We start from the raw sequence: 21727 nt of genomic DNA on the forward strand, positions 1-21727 counted from the left end.
TAAAAAAAAAAAAAAAAAAAAAAAAAAAAAAGACTCCTGCGAGTTTGTCTTACCCCATTTCCCAATACTGTAACAAAAGAGCTGGGGCTGAGTCCAGAAGTTTATTCAATTCAGCGTTGCAGAGGTGAAAATTCCCAAGATTCGGTCATCTGTTTCACTTCTGGTGAAGAATTTCTGGCTCCATTACAATATGGCAGATGGCATCATGGCAGGAACAAACTCAAGAGGGAGAGACCATGGTAAAGCAGGAAGCAGGAGACCAGAGAAAGGCAGGCTTGCTCTCTTATGAACCAGTCCAGTCCTCGAGGGCAGACCCGCCTGAGTGACAGCACGCAGACATGAGAACCAGACTCAGGTGCCTCCTTTCCTAGCCTGTCCAAAATCCATGTGTCCAATGTGTTCTTTCCCTCCCTTCCTCCCTGGCCCCACTGATAAGGAGTGTTCCCAGATTCTCAACAGAAATCCTCACTATCCTCCAACTGTCTCTGAAGTAAAAACAGCATATGGGGATGGTTTAGTTTGGATTCTGAGCTTTCAGAGAAATCTTCTTGTAACATTTCTAATTGGCTTCAACATCAAAGAAGGTCTGTCACTCCCAGGGGAGAGCAGCAGGGAATAATTAAGGACGGAGGCATGGTGAGGCGCCAACCAGACTTAGGCACAGTGACACCACCACCATCACCACCACCACTTGTGTCCAAAGCTTTGCTCTCGAAGACACGCAGACACGCCTGCTCAGTGCCTTGACAACTCTGTGACGCTCCCCAAAAACCACAGCTGGAGACAGGGCACCAGCACGGCAGCCCCCACTGAGCATGTGGAGCACACTGCATGCCTCCCAGTGGGCGCCTGGGACTGTGGCTAGTGCCAAGGCTATGCATGGTTTGTCATACACATCCTTCTGTGATAAAGATCCACGATAAGTTAGACAGTCACTCTTCAAGGTTACGGTACACAGTGTATTATTACTCTCTAGTTTTTTAAAAGGAACTTTGTTTTCTCATAGAAGTAAGAAGAGTGCTCTTTTGCATTTTCTCTATTAACATCTACATGTATTGCGTTAAATATAGAATAAAGTAGAAAGATTCAGAACAGTAACTCAAATAATTATAATAGTATATTACAATAAAGGTCATATAAATGTGGTTTCTCTTTCTCAAAGTATCTACTGAATTTTGCTGAGGGTAACAGACACCGCAGAAATGAAACCCACAGATAAGTAGAGGTACTCTAACACACCGGAAAAACCCAACATCCTTCCAGTGGTGAATGGATAAATTGAAACATATTCACACAAGGGGCCACGACTCCGCAATAAAAAGGAATATGCTATTTCTGTAGGCAAAAAAGGGTGAACCACAGATGCAGTATGCCAGCCAGACTTAAAAAGTATATTGCGATCAGTGTTACACACACCTGCGATTCCAGCACCTGAGAGGCTGAGGCAGGGAGGATCAAGTCTCACCTGGGCAATTAGCAAGACCTTGTCTCAAAAGGGGTGGGGGTGGGCAGGTGCAAAGGCCCTGTTAAATTCAGTTCCTAGCACCACACACACACACATGGAATAAATAAATAAATAAATAAATAAATAAATAAATAAATAAATAAATAAATAAGCAAATATGCTTTCTCAAAAAGGAAGGCACATGAAAACAGGAAACTGGTCAGTGGTTGCCAGACACAAAGGAATGGAGGCCGGGGTGGGGGGAGTCACTCACTACAAGACTACGAGGCACAAATGGGATTTGGGAAATGATGAAATTATCGTGTCTCTTTATTGCACTGACATAGTATACAGTGGTTACAGGACTGTATGTGTCCACTATAACTCAGACTTTACAGTAAAAGCAGGAATGTTACCTTATGTAAAGATAGCTTTAAAAGGGCCAACAAACAAATAATCAGGAAAAAGAGCCAAAGCCAACAGTGAATTTAAATACTCATTGTTTCTAGGGAAACTTTAGTGTTCTCAAAACAAATGTACAGCCTCTATCTGCAGATCTGGGCTCACATGACTACTGAACTTGGCCACGTGCTTCAGATCACTGCAAAAAGGGCCACCAGGGCACTTCGGCTGCTCAGCATTCTAGCAGAGTGTGCACCAGGCACAGTGGGAGAAGCCCAGCAGGCCATGGAGGAGCAACACAGGCTCTGGCAGAGAGACAGAAACACAGAGCCTCCAACCCAGACACAGCCCTGCCCAGAACTACCTCGAGTTACTCCAGAAACTGATATTTTGTCATTCATATGTCCAACTCCTTTTTGAGCTAAGCACTGTGCTGGGGACTGCGTGAGACAGAAAGATCCGGAACTCACCCATACACCCACAGAGCAGCACATCTTCAACAGCTTCGGAAGATCACCCACGAGCTCCTGTGAAAGAAGAGGCCCCAAGGAGACCCAGGTGCACTGTTCACAATTCTGCACGTCTGTGGCCCTGCCTGCTACGCTATTCCTCAGAACTGTGAGAAGGTGGTTCTACCAGGGAACCACCCCAGCTCCACTTTCCACTGCTGAAAAACTTGGAATTCAAGGTCTCACGGCTGCATCTCCTGCCCTGTTCCAGTTCACAAGACAGGACTGAGCCCCTGCCGCTTGCAGCTGAAGGTAACAAGCCTGGGGGCTTGAAGCCCACCCCCTGCCTGGCAGCCCGGAGGGGGACAGGATGGAGGCCCAGCACACCTGGAGCACTGGGCAGGGAGAAGAGCCCATGGGCTACCTGCTGGTGGGACTAGAGGTGAGAAACGGGCCCAACATCAGGCCCTGCTGGGAGCTGTCCTAGGGACTGTGCCCTGTTTTATCTACCTGGCTTGGTGAGAAAAACATGAAAGAATATTTTAAATAAATACATTCAGAGTAGGAAAGGAATTTCTAAGCGTGATACAAAATGTACAATACGCACATGGAGGTTGAATATCCCTTATCTGAAATGCTTGTTATCAGGAGTATATCAATAATTCAGATTTGGGAGTTTTCTAGATTTTTAGTATCTTCTTGGATTTTACTAGTTAAACACAGCAGGTTTGAGACTCACAGCACTTTGGACTTTCAGATCTGGGACCTTTCCATTTCACACTGACGTAACTCTGCTGCCTCACACTCCATGTCCTTGACCTCTCGTTTCCCAGTCCATAACAGAAGCACCAAGCTGCCAAGTCAAGAAGAAACCACAGACGTTGTCACCCATGTTCTCACTCACCCCACCCTGAAGTGGCCGACTTTTAAACACCTGTTCCCAAAGAACGAAACCGTCTTCCTGTCTCTAACTGCTTTATCGGCACAGGAGGAAGGGCAGCCCAAAGCACAGAGCTAAGGGTTGAGAACCGCCCTGTTCCTGTCAGGACAGGATGCTGGGCTCTCCAGAGATCCTTTCAGAGCCTCGCAGCTGGCAGTTCCTCTGTTTCCTCCGAGTGCCCACAAGGCTAATTCACACCTTGCATTACTGGCAGGACTCCCAAATCCTCAGCACTAGAAGCCCATTTTCCCATCAGTCAGTTCCCACAATTCTGCTGGAGCTCTCCCTCTCTCCTCCCTGGGTGTGAATCTGAGCACTTCTCTAGAACTCATTTTGAAGCATAATTAATCTCCACTCTTGGAGAACCCAAAGCACACCTTTTACAGGTACTAGAATCAATTAAAATTTACCAGGAAAGGGGCCAATTCTATCTCAAGACTTCCTTCGTCATTTGTGAAGCTCCAATCGTTAAACATCATAGAAATACAATGAGATCTGACACACCTGGCTGGCCGGCTGGCAGCAGGGAGAATGGCTGTGGGTTCCACATAGGTCCCTTGGTTTTCACGGTGAAACTGTGGATGCCCAGGGCAAACAGCACATGGGTGTCTCTCGGGCTCAGGGACAGATGTGTGCTTCTCTGAGAACCTCAACGGCTACAATAAGGGGAAGAGCAGGGCTGGGGCCACCACTACCTCTGGTGCCCACTCCTCCTTCTGCGGTGCCAAGGGGGACATCCACATTTCGTGCCTGCGAGACCTGCCCGTCCGATGACTTACATCAGAACGTGGCCTAAGTACATGCGGATGTTAGGAAAATCATTAACGTGCTACCAGGAAGAAGATGCAACAGCTGTGTCTGAATCTACTCCTTCCACTAGCAGGGTGACACTGGGTATCGCGTTACCTCAGGAGCTGTCACCTCCCAGTGTTGCTCACAGGATGAAAACACGCGTGCACGCACGCACACACATGCTGTGCACCTTAAGGAGCGCTCTGGCAACGTGACTCGGCCCTCTGCGGACTTGCCCAATCTCGAATTGGGAGTGTGCTGTATACCTGGGCCTGTCACGTTCCCCTCATCATCGTTACCTAAACAGCACGGTGTAACCACGTTACTCACATCGTATTAACTATGGTAAGCTATCTAGATACGACAGAAAGTATATGGAAAGCTTGCACAGCTTTTATGAAAACAGGATACAGTCAGGGACTTGAGCGTCACAGGATTTGGGTCTCTGCGGGGGGCTCAGACCACAGGGTCCTTATCCATGCATCCAGGGATGGACACTCAGGTTGATCACCTGACCTCAGCTGCTCCGAGGAGGACTGCAGTGCACACGGAGATGAGAGGCCTCTTCGACTCACTGACTTCATTTCCTCTGGATATATGCCCACGAGTGGGACCGACTACCCAGTTCGCCCTTCAAAGTCACAGGAACTATGGCTTTAGGTTTTAACTGCACAATTTTGTGATTAGGGCCAGTTACCTGAATTGATCACTAAACAGCAGATGCTCTGGAGCACCTGTGCTTACAGGGCACTGGGAACAAACGAATCATGACACCTTTGGGAAGGCACAGTCTAAGCAAAACGTACGTAAAAGCACACAGGACAGGGAGGGAGAGGACAGCAACAGTGAAGTGAATGTGCCAACAAGAAATGGCCTAAGGATGGCACCATCCTGGGGTGGGATGCTCAGGAGTGACCTCAAAGGGAAACCTAACACCTAAGTAGAAGGCGGATACACTAGGACTGCAGTCACTGAGCACCTGCCGTGACAGAGGCAAGTAGGGACACGTAGGCCTTGCTGCTCCTCCGCTGCCATCATCAGCGGGCTCCTTTCCCTCATCATCCTCCACTCCGCAGCTGGCTCCTCCTCTTCCTTCACACGCACAGCACCAGCTCCCTGCTGGGGAGGGGCTTTCTCCTGTGTTTGGCTAATGGGAGCACAGTAAGGCGGTGGGCAAGAGGAGAAGCTGCTGGTGTCTCTTCCCCAAAGTGGCACATGCTGGAGGCCCTCCTCTGGCTCCCCTCTGTGGCCAGACAGTGCCGGCATGTACCTGACCGTCCCATGACCTCGGTCTTGACCACGAGGAAGGTCCAGTTTTCCACACCTTCTTTCCTTTGCCCGGTGTCTTCCACATAAGCCCCAGTCCTCACTCCCCTACCTCTGGCAAGTTGCTCTAATTCACCTCCATGAACCTCCTGGTCTTGTTTAGCACCTCTGAAAATGCTAAGTGGGCAGGGCAGAAAGCGCTCTCTGCACCTCCTGCCAAGCATCCCCAGAGTTAATCAGACACCTTCAGAAGGCCCCCAGGCACAAAGGAAATAAGGCTCCCATGGCACACAGCATGCATACCACCTGCCTACTGGAGAGGCAGAAACTGGAGGGCCTGTGAGAATAAAAAGAAAATCAAAGCAGGGAGTTACACCAGCTTTGACTAAAAATTGGCAATCAGCCTGAAAAAAAACAAACTAACCAGCTGTTAAGCAGGTTAAAAAGACGCTCATGAAAACCAGAGCAGGAAGCCACCCTTGGGAGAGCACAGAATGGACGAAGGAGAGACAGAGCGGAGGAGATGGCCTCGCCGGGGACTCACACAGTGGCTCCTCAGGGAGGGCAAGGAAGAAGCTGCACCGTCTGCATGGCTGGCCTGAGCCCAGGGCTGGCCCTGGGAGGGTGGGCTCAGACCCCAGAGGCAGAGTGGCATCTGCAGGTGCCTGTGATGTGGCCCGTCCCCAGAGGCTGGCAGTGTGTATCCTGCGGGGCCGGCTGGCAGCATGCAGAGGCTTCTTACCTTACCCACCCTCCAGAGAGAACCAGCAGAGACGGAAAAAGGAGTTGTGCTGGAGATACCCCAACTTCCACACACAGGACCAAGTCAGAAACGGGAGTGCACTCATGCTCTCCTCAAGCAAGGACAAGAGCCCTGGGCTACTCCGATTGTGAACCTCACATGTCCCACGCTCCCTTCTGTGTTTCCTCTGGGGATTCAGCTGAGTGTGAGGTCGGTGCTTGAAGCTTGGGAAAGGGCCTAGGAATTGGATGATCACTGCAGGGAGTCAGGGCTGCTGGTGCGTCTGACCCAGGAAGAAGCAATCACTAGGCGTGGGCAGGAAAGGTCAGCAGAGCTGACCCTAAAAAGGGGAAGAAAACAGAGGTTACCAGCCCAGCTGCTCCTGTGAGGACCACAACTGAAGGTTAAAAAGGCTCTGAGAGACACTGTTATGCACACTGTCCCCTCTCTGTATCGTCACAGATCCAACAGGACTGGGGAGATTCTCAGATGCTGTCAACTCAACTTCCCCTCAAATCAGAGATCCCTTTCTCAAAATCCCAGAGAGGTAGCATCAGTGCTAATACCTCTGGCGTCTGATACTCACAGCGGCACACACCCACCTGCTATGATGTTGGGCAGCTTCCGGTTCTTCCTACTGTGCCAAACTCTCCCTCCCCACTGGCCCTGAATCTGGTATCCTGGTGTCACCCAAACAGTAAGAACCCACCTTAAAGACCATGCATGTCTGTGATCCATGCAATGAGATCAAAAGACATGGGCTCGGGAGCCACGCAGCTCAGCTCCAAGTCTCAGCTCTGCCCCTTATTCATTTTGGCAAATTAAATGATTCCAACTCTTTGAGCCTTGGTTTCTTCACCCATAAAGCAGAGCAGAGGTTATAAACTATGGCCCACGGCTGCACTCAGCCACCGCCTGTTTTTATTGGAACATGGCCCCACCCATTCGGACACGGATTGTCTGTGCAGCTTTCAAACTCCAACAGTGGTTCACAAAGCTTCAAGTGTTGATTATTTCTATAGAAAAAGTCTGCCGAGCTCTGAAACACAGACTCCCCACGGGAAGCTTGTCTGAGGAATTAAACGCAGTTAATACTTGCAAAAATGTGTACACAGCGCTACGTTAGCCTCCTTTACTGTGACCACATGCCTGATTAATACAACTTTAAGGAAGGAAGGTTTATTCTGTTACAGGGTTTCAAGGTCTGAGTCTAAGGAGTAGTGGAAAAAGGGAGCAGTGAAAGCAGCTCGTGGCAGTCGGGAAGCAGAGAAACAGGGAAGGGAGCAGAGGGGTCATGAAACAGATACAACACAGCCCTCAGGTCGGCTCCCGCGGTCCGCCCTCACCGGCCCCTCCTATCTCACTGCCTCCCACAGCGATCGGTCTGCGATCTCCCGCTCGGTTCACCCCTGATGGAGATAGAGCCTCACGATCCACTCAGGCTCCGAAGTCCATCAGCACCAAGTCTTCAGCACGACGAGCCTCTGGGGAACATTCTGGACCCCAACACTAAGAGCCCTGACTTCGTAGCCAAGTAGGATACACTATTCATGAGACAATGGCGCCTCCTGACTTTTGCTTTCGTCTCACCCAAAAGAGAACACTGCATACATGTCCCACAGGTGAGTGACTTCCGGGAAAACCAAAGGACCAACCCTTTCCTGATAAGGGCATTCGGCTTCTATGGTACAGCTGAGAGCTGCATCTCCTTTTCATGGCGACAAGTGATTCCCTGGACATGTGTGAATTACCAGAGCTCTAATATTCTTCTCTAAAAAGCCATGCCATGTTTCCCTGCTGTTGCATAGGGAAAATTGTTCTTTCACTCTCTGGTTTCCATCTTTGGATCTGTTAAATTTAATCACACTGGGTTTGCTTCATCCCAACAATAAATGTGAATTTTCCATTCATCCACTGAGATCACTCTAAAACTCACTGACACTTATTTGGACCAGTTTCCATGCTCAGTTCTAGAGCAGAAAACAAGATACAGACCTGGACTACAGGAGTTTCCAGTCTAAAAGAAGAGAATGACAGTTTATTTATTTATTGGGGCCAGGGATCGAACTTAGGGACCTCGTGTTTGCAAGGCAGGTGGCAGAAGGGACTGGCGGGAAAGAGAAGGACTGAGTGTCAGGGGACTGCAGCCGGCAGGTCCTCCAGCTTACTCAGTTCAGTCTCAGCCTTGACCCCTGGGACACAGGAGGGACACAGAGCGCACGACGGGGTGGACCAACAGGCCAGGGAAGCAGCAGCGGTCCCAAACCTCCCACTCACAAACCTCGGCGGCTGTGCCCTTCCCACGCCCACAATGGACACCCGAGGTCAATGCCTTTTCAACTCATTCCACAGGAAGCTCTAGGGGTCCAGGCTCCTGCTTGGCTCCAGCCCCGTGACCTGTGCTGATCCTGCAGCCCCGTGGTTCTAGAGCAAAGAGGGAGGATTCTGACCCAAACAGATATCTGGCAATGGCTGGAGACATTTCTGTGCCACAGCAGGAGTGGGAGTGGTAATGTAACCGGTGGGTAGAGACCAGGGCTGCTGCTGAACATCTGCAGTACCAGGAGATCCCTACACGACAAGTCACCTAGAGCACACTGTCAGTAGTGCTGAGGACATGAAACCCTGGTTCCGAGGACGTATTAAACATATCGTATAAGCCAGCATTGTGCTAGAGACTCTGAACTTCTCCGGGACCCTGACTGAGGAACAAGACGAGTCGTGTCACTCAACACCCAGTTTCCAGGCAGGACAGGGGAGCCTGGGAGGCCCACTGATGTGCCTGCCACTTTAAACACTCCACCCACGGCCGAGCGTCTCCGAGGCCTGCCTTCTCCTTTATACGATGTGACGAGTAGTCCTATGTCGGCTGCTGTCTGCAAGGGTCCCTAGGAAATCTTAGTTTCCTTTCTCCTTCCTTCACTTCTGATTTCCAGTTTTCCCAGGAAAATTGTTTTTTTTCCAGGGAATCCATAGGTACAGACTCATACACAGTGCGTACCCATACCTAAATCTACCTGCTTACACCTTAATGTCCCCCATAAGAATCCGAATGAATACACGAATCAATCAATCCTCTAAGGATGACCTCAGGTGCCTGGATTCTAAAAAAGTTTCACACTTTATCTCAGTTTTCTCCCCTGGTGCCGATGACCCAACCCGCAGCACTGTACTTGTTTTACCACTGAAACATTCCCTGACCCTTGTTTACCATATGTAGGCCTTTCTAATGTTGGTGACGACAAATCTGTGTCCTCTACTTCATCATAAGACTATTAATACAAAGGGCCACGCTCAAGACCCAGCCAGCAACATATCACTCTGGGGGACATTTAGTCCTCGAGAACGAACGAAAATGGGCAAATTCTATGGTTTTAATTTACCATTTCCTCTCCTTGATATTTTCGCTCCTACAGACCTTATTTTAAGGCATTTTCCCTTTCAAGCTTGTGAGAACTTAACATTACTTTTATAAACTGAAGATACCTACCCAATGGACCCAAAAAAGAAAGAAAGTTCCTTTTAAAGGAGCCTTCCCTTCAGCAGCCATGTTCCTTGAACAAACCGTGCCCCACTCCAGGCAAACAAGCACCAGCACTCAGCCCGAAGTGGGTATTTACTCTCTGCAGCTGGCAGAGTCTTGCCATTAAGCAAATCCTAATAATCCAGCCTTTCAGCCACCAACCTAATGGGCTTTTCTTGGCACAGACAATCTTGGCTTGGCCGAACACCCATTTTCACGTCTCAAGTTAGTACGTGTCAGAAATGAATGGAGCCTCTGGATCTGCTGAATGTCTTACATTCTGTGACAAGCTCGTCTCGATCAGCATCTCAGAAGCCCACAGTGGCTTCAGACTCCTCTTTACCTAAAGATTCACAAGAAAGATCAATCCCTGCACCCCTGATTAAGCTCCTAGTGCTTCTGGATGCTTACAGCAATTTTTCAATTTAAAACACAAGTTAAGAAAATGAAACCTACCTTTCGGTAACTTAAGCACATCATATTTAAAAAATGAATTTATATGCTGGCATTGAGCTCTGGGTAAAGCCAGGACAGCCATCCCTCAAAGAATGTCTGAGCAGCCCGCTCTTGGCTCCAGAGAAGTTTTGAATTGTCTTTGGTTCCGTGAATGCATCTCTTCCCATCTTTGCAGAGCCTCCTAACGAAGAAGTCTCTCACTCCCTTTTCTCATGGTGTCTGCTGGCTTTGGAAAAGGCATCTGCTTAAGCAAGGCCCCAGGAGCCCACTCTTGAACGCAGAGATGAATTCTTCATAAATGTGTGTCCTGAGAATCTGAAGTGCTATCTACTTTGCACACACAGGAGACCAGCACAGAACTGGGCCCGGGTCCAAGCCAGCCAGCGCGGGGCAGGCACACCTCAGAAAACAGACCAGGTAAACGAGGTCAAGCTAGGTGGAATGAGCCTAATCTGTAGCCTGGGCCAACGAGAAGGAGAAAGCTAGAGGAGAAGGGAAAAGAGAGGGAGGACAGGGCTGAGGACAAACCCACTCTGGGGATCAAGGCCAGGACCTGGCTGTGCGAATGAGGAATGGACAGAAAATGAGGACAGGAGACAAAGGCCCAGGAACTCGGCCCCAGGGGCAGTTTATATACAGTCTTTTTCTTTCCTTCCCTCTGTCACGCCTACTGTGTCTAGTTATGTGTCAAGAACTTCACACAGATGATATACATTTATACAAAAGTCTTAGGAGTTAGGTATCACAGTTATCTACATTTTATAGAAAGAAAACCAATCTCACAAGTCAAGTGCCCTGGCCATAAGAACTGTGCTGTGGACGCAGGGTCCTGGTGCCGCTGTAATCTTGCACCTCCCCTCCAAACTTCACGTTGAAACTCGATCCCCAGTGCCAGAGTCTGTGGACTTGGGGTCTAATGAGGAGTGTTACGGAGGGATTCACATTTTTACCGTGGGTTAGTCTTTCTCAGAATGGGTGCTCTGCAAAGCAGGACCAACCTTTCCAGCTTTCTCCTGGGGGCTCGCTCTCACCCTTTCACCTCAGCCATGGAATTAACAAGGCACAAAAATCCTCTCCGGAGGCAGGCACCACGTCCTTGGACTTTCTAGTCTCTAAGATTGGGAGCCTCATGACTTCTCTTGTGGTTACTTAGTCTGCAGCATTCCACTGTAACAGCAGAAAATGGACTACAGCAGATCTGAAGGCCTGAACCATTATTTCAGTGTCTGGATATGTACTTCTATGAGGCAAATAAACAAAGCCTACTGAATGCTTAGCTTAATCCCAACCTACAGAAGAGACACAAAAAGCCATGTTCTTTCCTTTCAGAAATCTCAAAATCCATAGGGGTCGTCAAAAATCACACACACAGCCAATTATAAAAGAATACAAACTGGCAGAGTGGTGCATGACTGTCACCCTGGCACTCTGGAAGGAGGACTACAAGTCTGGGCCCAGAATGGTCAGCTTAGTGATTTAGCAAGACCCTGCCTCAAAATAAACTAAAAAATAAAAAACCGAGAGGACTGGGGATGTAGCTCAGTGTGAAAGCCCTGGGTTCCATCCCCAGTACCAAAACAAAACAAAACAAAACCCGAAGCGGCCCACTGTCTAATCCACATAAATGTCAGTGGGAGTTAGGAAGCAGAACGTTCACCACACTCCCTGAACATCCTCTGGAGAAGGCTGTGGATGCAAACTGACCGGGTCCCTTTGTTCAATGTTTATATTTGTCTCTTATCTTCCCAGGTTATATGTACATAACTTCTGTCCTATCTCTTTACCTCTCTTAAAACGTTGCTGTCTTTTGCTAATACAGATAACTGTTTTAAAATTATACACACTGACAAACAAGTTGCTTCTAAAGATGAGACTCACAAAAGATCATTTTACCTGGGAATTTCCTTAAGACAGGACATACTCACAAACAACATCCAAATCACACTGAGTAAAACCAAGGCACTGCGTGCTTCTACCAGGCCACCAGGGTTCCATGTCCCTTGTCCACTGCTGTTTTTGACAAGTATTCTTATCTCTCAGAGCCACAGAAGGGGTGGGGAGGTCAGCATGGACTGGAGAAATGCTCCATTCCTACTAATTCACTTCCTCTCCAAACACCTGATCAGAGGGTGGAATCCTTGTGACAGGAAGAGATGACAGAGCTTGGAACAAACCCTTATGGATTCCAACGGGAACACAGTGAATGCCTTCCTCTCCATCTCCCATGACGTCAGTGAGAAAAACAGCATTGTGACTTAGTTCACCTAGGCCTGAACTTTCATAATGAACGAGCAGAACCAGGAAGAAAAGGGCGTCTCTGTACATGGCCAGGGAACAGAAATGGCACCATGACTGCTGAAAGCCAAAGGAGCTCATGAGAACCAGACCAGTGGAAGACTCTGGCATCAGGGCCCTTCACATACTGACCGTGCCCTGAGCAGACAGGTTTCTATATTATATCACAGGTGTACACTGGAATCCCCGGCAATCTCTGTTTTCCATTTACTGAGTGATAAACCCATAAGATACTATACTTTGAGTATCCCTTCCCTGAAATGCTTGGGACCAGAGGTGCTTGGACATCCCCAGTCTGAAAAATGAAATGTTCCAAAAGCCAGAGGTTTCTGAGCATACAGTTGGTATTCAAAGTTGGGGATATCAGAACATGTCCAAATCAGCCAAGGGTGGTGGGACATCCTGTAGACCCAACTGCTCAGAAGGCTAAAGAGGGGGAAAGGAAAGGGACTGAAAGGGAATAAAAAGATTAAAAAGAATGGAAGGAGAATGATAGAAACAAAGTTTTGTGAAGGGAGAGGGGAAGAAGGATTGAAGGGAAGGCAGGGGAATAAGAAAAAAAGAATGAAGAAATACGATGTACAGGAACAAATTCTCTATGATGAATTTGATCATTATGTATGTCAAAGTGTACCAACAAGACTGGGGATTTAGCTCAGTGGTTCCTCTGCCTGCCTGGCTAGCGCAAGGACCCGAGTTTGATCCCTGGTACCAAAAAACGAAACAAAAAAACAAACAAAAAGTATACCAATAAAATTAATTTAAAAAAAAAAGAATGGCAAGTTTAAATCTAGCCTGAACAACACAGTGAGTCACCATCTCAAAAACAAAAACAAACAAGGAAAAACATTTCAGGTTTTCAGACTAGAAATATTCACCTTGTATTTCTAATGCAGCAAATAACTTTTTAGTACTGCTTGTTCAAATCCCTAAGGATAACATCTCTGTCATCATGTGTGGTTCTGCCTGTACAACTTCAGCAGTTACCTGTTAAAAGCCTGCTCTCTAGGATATATACCCATGGCACCAAGCTTTATTTTTCTGTAGAATGAACAGCTTGTAACTCTCAGTTTATTAAATATTACACTCAAAGGGCTACAGCCTTCCATCACTTTCCCAGAAGCACACATTTCTGCTGCTTACCCATAAACCACAGATGGCCAAAAAAAAAAAGAAAAGAAAAAAGAAAAAAAGACACAAAGTGATTTCAGAGTACTTCTCAAAGAAAAGCAGAAACAGAACTGAATCAACACTAAAACCTGACTCCTATTCCTAGTATCTTCTACAGCCCTCAGCCACTTCTTTTCTTCCACCATGTAAGCATAACCTACTCCCTCACCCCTCACACGCAGCCAGATCGTGGATAGACATGTGAGTCGCTAGACAGACAGACAGACAGACTAAATCTGAGCTTTTGCAGGATGGCACAAAAGAAAGGCAATGGTTACTTTCTCTGTATTTCCTACTCAAATGAAAAATTTTATACTGTGGGTCAGGTATAGGGGGGATTGTCACAAGGCTTCAAAAATTCTTGACAATCTTCATGTTAAAAAGAAAAAGTTGGGTTAGGGATATAGCTCAGGGGTAGAGTGCTTGCACAGGTATTATGTACAAGGCCCTGGGATCAATTCCCAGTACCACAAAGGAAAAAAAGAAAGAAGAAGAAGAAAAAAGAAAAAGAAAGAAAACCATTAGATGGTTTCAAAAGTAGGAGAAAATGAACTATAGACAGAACTATTCAATAATGGAAATTACTTCATTCCTGCAAGTAAAAACTTACAGAAACTGAGTATCCCCTATCCAAAATGACCGGGGGTATTTAGATTTCAGATGTTTGGGAATATCCACACATACATAATGAGGTATCTTGGGGTAAGACCCAAGTCTAGACATGAAGTGCATTTGTTTCCAACACACATTATACTATAGTCTCAAAGTAAGTTTTATGTAAACCTTTTAATAATTTGGTGCATGAAACACAGTTTCATGTTGTGAAATTTTCCATCTAAAGCACCAAGTCCATACTCAAAAGTTTCAGATTTTAGAGCATTCTGGATTTTGGATTTTCTGATTTGGGATGCTTACCCTATAATACCAACTGTACATAAAATATTTAAAAACAAACATCACTCATCACATAAATCTAAATAAAAATGAGGCAATTTTGATAGAAAATAAAGTATATCCCAAAGAGAGGCCATACACAGAAGCAAATTTCCCAGCCCAAACCATCAGGTTTATGTATATTAGTATCATCAATACAAACTTTGACTCTGGGGATCAGCAATTTAAAAGCACATTTGCTCAAACATTATGTTCTTCATCCAAAACTGAATATGTTTATAAAGGGGAAAAATCACGGACATTCTCTCAACCTATTCCCCTACTGACATCTCTGAATATATGTTAGATTATTCAACAAAATTTCCCAAGTTCACGGTGGAAATGTCAAGAGGTCGTACATAAAGAGAAAGCCTCGTGATCCTTTCTGTGAGGTAAGCGGGACCAGGGGTGCTCTGCAAGCCACAGCAGCTCTCAACATCCCCCACAAAGGGCTTTAGGGAGAATCGTGGTGTCTGGACTACCCTTGCATGCTGTCTTGAGATTAATGACTACCACACAACTGGTTTTGTTTTGGATTGGGACTGAAAACAAGACACAAACTGCTCTAGGTTTTAGACCACATACTAAATCAAGAGCTGAGATACAACTACACTTTTTGTTTTACCTAAAAAAGATGTACCAGCAGTCAGAGAAAGGTATTTTAAACCTATTTTAGTGACAATGTACAAAATCTCGTGTTTTTTTCTTCCACCCTCTCCTATACATTTCCAGGAATTCATTTTGAATGTTAAAAGGTAATACATCGTCATTGTTATAAATATTTACATTGCTATATAATTTCTTTCAAGAATCATTTTGTCCTGATAAATTATCCCAACAAGCCAAAGTAATAACTGAATATTCACTTCCACATAAAGCCCCACACAGCCACTCACCAGTTCTAAGCTGGACAGACCAGCTCTGCTCAGTGGAATGAGAAACTCTTGGTCATTTAGGAGGTGAAACCACAGGGCAGAGGCCAGATTCTTGCATACTGCATTAATCAAAAGTTAAACAGTTATGAAAGTATTTTGTGAACTTTCTAAAAAGCTCAACTATTAACTCTGGGACTTGACTAAAGCCTGGCCACGTGCTCACCCCATTCGTAACTGCAGGGCCCAAGCCACGTGGGAGTTAAAAGGGGCTGGTGTTCTGGAAAGACCCAGAAGAGTTGTGAGCTTGCAGAGAGAAGCTGCTGACTCTGGCCTACTATAAAGTGGCTAGTCTCCATTCCTAACCACCCTCTCTAGCACGCATGCTGAGGTAGGCTGCTATTGACTGAATAGTGGTTCCAAACAGCTCTCTTAATTATCAACTTCATTTGGCTTTGAAAGAGGAAAGTTGTCAAATCGAAAAAACGTAGATTCTGTGGTCTGGGTCCATCCCTTGCGCCTCCTAACCAGCCACCCTGGGAAAGCCACGTGGCCTGTCTCCACAGGACTGGATGAATGAGGAGGATGGATGTGCTGACCATCTCCAGACCCGTGTTTCTGAGACCCCTTGGCCACCTGCACCTTTGTCTGGTGACCAACAAATAAGTTCCCAGATTATGTTTTATTTCATTTGAACAAAATGTTTGGTTGGGTTGAAGGTACATAGCAGCTGGCTACAATCAAGGATGATTGCTCCTCAAACATTGCCGTGCTGAGACAGGCACCATAAATAACCTTGACCTAGTCACCCTGAACACTCACCCCACTACTCAGCAGGTATCCAGCAAACAGTTTATACCTTTTCCTGCTGGCTGGTGGGAACTAGTCTGTACCTTGAAGGGCTGCAGCACTTCCCATAGAACGAAAGAGACAAAGTTGCCTCTCCTAATACAAGACTTGTGTATAATTTCTGAAGTTAGCCCAAGCATCATCTTGAAAAGTTTACAGTAGGTTTTCATGGCTTTGCTGGGGCACGTCCACCGCGCCCGGCCTCTGACTTCCTAAATGGCTGGGTGAGACAAAGCCTATGGCAAAATAAAGGCATGGTAGCCCAGGAAGGCGGGTTCTTTGGCTTCCCCATCTAATCTTACAACCTATTCCCCTTGGTCCCACTGAACCTAACGAGACTGCCCTGAGTAGCACAGAAACACAGACCTAGCACGGGACTGAAAGCATTCAACCAAACTCCACTACTAACACCATGCTGCCTGCCCCTTACCACCTGGAACATGACTACTAGACTTCCTGCAGCACAAAAAATAAATCACTTTATAAATCACTGGCCATCAGCTCTAACGTATGTGTGATCCTGAACCGCTAAGCAAGGTGCAAAAGAGAATGGCGTGGTTTGGCGCCATCCTCACTGTGTGAGCACTGAAGAGGAGTTACAGAAACTGGAGGCCCAGGGCAGTCGCCCAGAGTGGCCTGTGGTGCGATCCAGAGACACAGCTGCAGCTGGCAAGGTGCTTCCCAGTAAGCATTTTTTAAAAAATAATAGTACACAATAAAGTAACAACTAAAAGTACAATACACATGATCAGTAAGTTCTTAGTTCAGATTACCAAGCACTGCGGACTGTATTACATGTGCCACAGGTTACACACTGGCTACATGGCAGGTTCACTGCAGCCTCACCACATACTTGTACTTGCAGCAACGTGTGGAGCTATGTTACAATGGCTTCGGTGTCATCAGACGACAGGAAAATTTCAGCTCCATAACAAACATGGGTACACAGCTCATGACTCTGAACTTTCTCTCTCTTCAAACTCTGCTGCCTTTCCTATCAGAGGAAACATCTGAGAGCGTTCTGAGTCAGAAACCCAGAGGGCACAGCCCTCACAGGATGATCTTAGCTGTCAACCCATCCGCGGTCTGTGATTCCTGCTTTCCAAGAAATCCCCCAGCACCTCGCTCCTCTTCCTAGATACACAAGAGTGTCATAAACCAGCAGAAACATAAAAAACACGTCCTGTCAGGGCTCAGGACAATTCTTACTTCAGTTAAAATGCCTATGAATTTTGTGATAAAGAGAATGTTATAAATTTGAATTATAAGCTTGCAAGCATCATCCAAACCGATGTAAAATATTTAATGTCCCACTTCATTTGTTCTGTCTAAAGCTGATTATGGGCTTGGAAGTTCTGGCTGCTCTGCTCATTACCGTTCAGCCACAGAGAATGTAAAAGCAAAGACTGTTGCTATTTTTGTGAGCTGCAGCATTTATAATCCTAAGTGTTCATCTTCACCACAGACATCATTCCTTGAAGGTCTAATATCTACACATTTTCTCAAGGTGCTTTCATATCCGGATCCATTGAGTCAATCAGCATGCATTTACTGGGCATCTACTAGGTACCATGCATCTAATTAGGCACTAGAAACATTTTTAAAAATAATGAGTAAGTCCAAGACCACTATCTTAGGACAGTAAAATTTTACAGCGTGGCAAACACGTCATTACACATAATCTGTTAGCGAGTGCCGTGTGTCACATGTCTGGAGACGCTGTCTCTAACTCTCCCAGTACCTTCCAAACACAGGCATCTCCAGGCATTCCAAGTAAGTGTGCTAAGGCTGTTCCACATCGCACACTGCCTCTCTTACAGCATCAACAGCTGCACCATTATTTGCCCTTAACCCTCCACTGTGGTCTCAATACTGCACCAGCCCAGCGCCGTCAGCTCGTTCAGACACTCACCATGCACATATGCCTGGACTGCTCTGCACAACGCACACCCTCCAGAGGGGGACCACGGAGGGCACGCTGAGGGACTACCAGCTCGCTACGAGGAGCAATACAAGGCAACAGTAATATAAACCAGTCCACGGCCGCGGTCCAAAGGAGTGTCTCGCCCGAATCATTTAGCTCTTGAAAGGGGAAAAATCATTTTTCCCTCAAAAGACTTATTAAGGAAGTAGAACTCAGGCCTTTAGTTCATGGAAGGTAAGACAGCAGGACCAAAAGGAAGGCCAGCAATTTAGGCACCCCATGTATGAGGAGGCTCACAGGGTAGGCTGAAAGACAGCCAGTGATGTAACCAGAATCTGATGGCGAGGCAAGCCAGCCTGCAGCTGCCCTGAGTGCCAACTGATAAGAGACAGGAGGTCATCCTGGGGCATAAAAACTAGTGTAACAGGAGAGGGGAAAATGGCATTTACAAGCACTCGTCTTGGAGACTCCTGCCCATGATGGAAGCAGTTCTATTAGCCTCCTGGGCTAGAGGGTGGGATCCTGGAGGGCCGACTGAGTCAAAATCAAAGGTCACCAAACAGTCTTCTAAAGACAGCTGACTGGCTTCCATGTGGAGGGTGTGTCAGTTAGAGGCCAGAGCTGCATTAGTCAGAATCAGCAAGGAAAGACCAAGCACAATCAGCAATGGTCTCTCCCATGATCTATTCTCCCACAGAGCCTCCAGATAGGTGAACAGATGCCCCAGAACACTGAGAAGCCACTGTCATTAGCTTACCTGGAATGCGCAAATTTGTGGCCAGTCCTGCGAAAAATATCTGTATCTGTTCAACTTCTTACTGCTAAGAAAATACTTTTACATATGTTCCTCGATTTACATGATAGCTATGAAATAAGCATTAGGTCTCTCAGTCATGTGTTAAGATCCTGAGGGTCAGGGTGGGTAGGTTACCTTTTCAAGATTATAAACCAAGTTTATGAGCTGGGTTTTAGAGCAGAACATCTGTGCAGTGGTCTATCTAATCTATCGTTCCTCCAACACGATATTGGTAAAAACTTTATAAAGTCCTTGATGGTTGACAGAAAGCTTTTAAAGAAGTCTTGGGCAGCACTTACCAACGCATACACACATAGCCAACTTTTCTGACAGAAAAATAACACCAGGGAAGTAGCCGTTACTGTACTTAGATGATTGCTTAAGGTGCGTAGGTAAAGTCATGACTCTCAGGTGCTGACCAGCTCACAATGCACTGCTTAGAAACGTACATCCCACTTGTAAATCATTCCTGCATTTGTGCCAAATGCCTGTCCATTCCCAATTCCAGCCGCTGACCTCCTGCCTTCACCCTCTGTCTGCTCAGTGTCCACAGGTAGCGTGTGTCCTGCACACCATCTTACACTGACATTGTTTCGTGGGAGTGGCTGCACCCAAGGCCGATGTGCAACCACAGGACTTCCATCCAACCCTTCAGAGAAAGTCAAGCATTTGCCCCTTCTTTGGGCAAAAACAATTTTAGCTATACAGATAGGTGGGTAGAGATATTATTTGTTTTCTAAATCCCCAACTCCCAGTTTGTAAGAGCACTTCTTTGGAATTCCTGGGTCACATAAATTATTTAATAACAATTCAGGAATTAGTCTTTCACAATGGGGAGAAAATTATACAGGAAAACGAAGACAGAGCCAGAATCAAAGCGCCAAACACTACTGATAAATGAGCAAATCACCCCATCACTGAGCCCACAAAATGAAGATCACAGACTTCCCTCACCAGTCACAGGAAGGCTTCCTTTTCTTTCTTTCTCTAAACACAGTTCTACTGAGAGAACTTAATAAAACAAGGTAAATACAGTGAATCCATAATATTCACACATAAATTCTTTTTTTTCTGGTACCGAGGATCAAACTCAGGTCCTTGCACTTGCAAGGCAGGCAGTGGAACCACTGAGCCAAATCCCCAGCCCCACACCTAAATTTTAATCATCTCTCCTTTACATAATCAGAGCATCCTACACAAACAGAATTAAATATATTTTTTCACCTTTTTAAAATTTTCTAGTTCCAAAGGAAAACGCCATATACCACTCAGCTGGCTGGAAACCACAGAAATAGAGACTTGATTCTTTTGAAAAACAAAGTATTTCAACCTCACACTCATACTTCTTCATCTTAAACATACCCATGAAATGTGATTTTTCCAAAGCTTTCCTTCTTATTCACTCACTAAATCTGAGCTGGCTTCTATCAATGTTCTAGATCAACAGGAAACATACACAGAAGTAATCTGTAACAGTATCTTTTAAAAAATTGTTTGCATTCTTTACTATGATCTGAACCTTCAAAAAAATTTTAGCTAAATCCAGCTTTCATAATTTCACTATGTAATTCTAGAGTGTGTTTTTAAATTTTCTTTTTGTAAAGAAAAAGGAAGCTTTGTATGGGGACATTAGGTGTGCATGGAAAAATATAAATTTCCATACACATACTGTAAATACATACTTTTTTGTTTATTTAAAGATCTTTCTGCCTGCTTCACTCACAAGGCAAATAGGCCACAAATCCCATCGAGTGCATTCTGAATTTAGATATGAAAGCTGGGTTTTTGTGATAACATAAAGCAGAGCCCAGTACACTCTGTGGAAAACTCAAAAGAAACAGCCAGGAGTCCCTAGACATTTCCAAAGAAATCTGTTCACCTAGAAACTGGAACATTTTACTGAGAATCACAGCTCCTGCAGCAACAGACACATGCTCCAAATTCTGATAGCCATATTAGTCTCCCATTGATCTGTTAAAGATTTAACACAGTACAGCAAAGAAACCAAAACAATCACCAACACCAACCGAGTAATTAAATTCCTCTTCGGAGGAAGTTTCAAAATTCAAGCCCCACATCGACATCTGCCAAGTTTCCATTTATCACCTACAAGGGCTTGCTCATGTTACACTGAAAATTCACAAAGAGGTAAAGCATTGAAATGTTTAAAGCCTATTAATCTGTACTATTTAACTCGCACTCCAGAGCTACCCGTAGTTGCAATTAGAATCTTAGCATTTGCTTCACTGTCTCTGAAGGGCAAAGGCTGACAGTTAGTGTACACAATTAAATCTGTTCTAGTCCAGGGGTTCGATCGATACATTTGCACTACAATGAGTCCTGGGCGGCCGCTCTCCCCACCTTCTCAGAAGGGGCGGTTTATTTCGGATCCCCAGCATTCGCCAGATTAGCAACTCTTTTCTCTACAATTCGCCCATCACGGAGAAGGGCGAGGGAGGCGCCTGCAGATTCGAACCGCATTTGTTTACCGCCTCCAGCCCCGACATTCCGCCCTCCCACAACCCAGCACCTCGCGCTTCAGCACCCCGTACCTGCCAAGTTCCTCGCCGGTGTCGTAGTAATCATCCACGTTCTCCTGCCTGAACACCGTCATGGTAACCTGTCACACCTCACCAAAGACCAGCGCGCTTCAGTTCTGCTTCCCAAACCATCACCACTGCTCCAGCGCCTCCGGATGCCCCTCACGCAGCGACCTCCAGTCCTAAACAAACAAATAAATAAATGGGAGGCCCCGACAATAAAATGACCAGCCCGAAAGGAAGGGCGCCTCCCCGGGGCGCACCCCGCTCCAGAGCTTCCCTCCCCGGGGCGGAGCGGCGCACCCTTTGTTCGACCGGGCCCGGGGCCACCCCA

The 21727-nt window shown here is 46.3% G+C and overlaps 1 protein-coding gene and 1 long non-coding RNA gene across 2 annotated transcripts in view; both read right to left on the reverse strand.

Moving 5' to 3' along the window:
- LOC104849179 overlaps positions 1-314 on the reverse strand; it is a 24453-nt gene extending 24139 nt beyond the window's left edge. The window contains exon 1 of the long non-coding RNA XR_776662.2: positions 54-314. This is a non-coding gene — a long non-coding RNA (uncharacterized LOC104849179). The remainder of the gene's footprint in view (positions 1-53) is intronic.
- Positions 1-21727, reverse strand: part of Dapk1 (death associated protein kinase 1) — a 187770-nt gene extending 166043 nt beyond the window's left edge. Inside the window, exons 1-2 of the mRNA XM_010605507.3 lie at positions 21697-21727; positions 21406-21575 (exon numbers count right to left, since the gene is read on the reverse strand). Of these exons, the coding sequence (XP_010603809.1) occupies positions 21406-21467 (62 nt within the window). The 5' untranslated portion in view covers positions 21468-21575; positions 21697-21727. The remainder of the gene's footprint in view (positions 1-21405; positions 21576-21696) is intronic.

This window comes from Fukomys damarensis, unplaced genomic scaffold, assembly GCF_012274545.1.
Source record: "Fukomys damarensis isolate Sample0158 unplaced genomic scaffold, DMR_v1.0_HiC HiC_scaffold_4, whole genome shotgun sequence".
Taxonomy (NCBI): domain Eukaryota; kingdom Metazoa; phylum Chordata; class Mammalia; order Rodentia; family Bathyergidae; genus Fukomys; species Fukomys damarensis.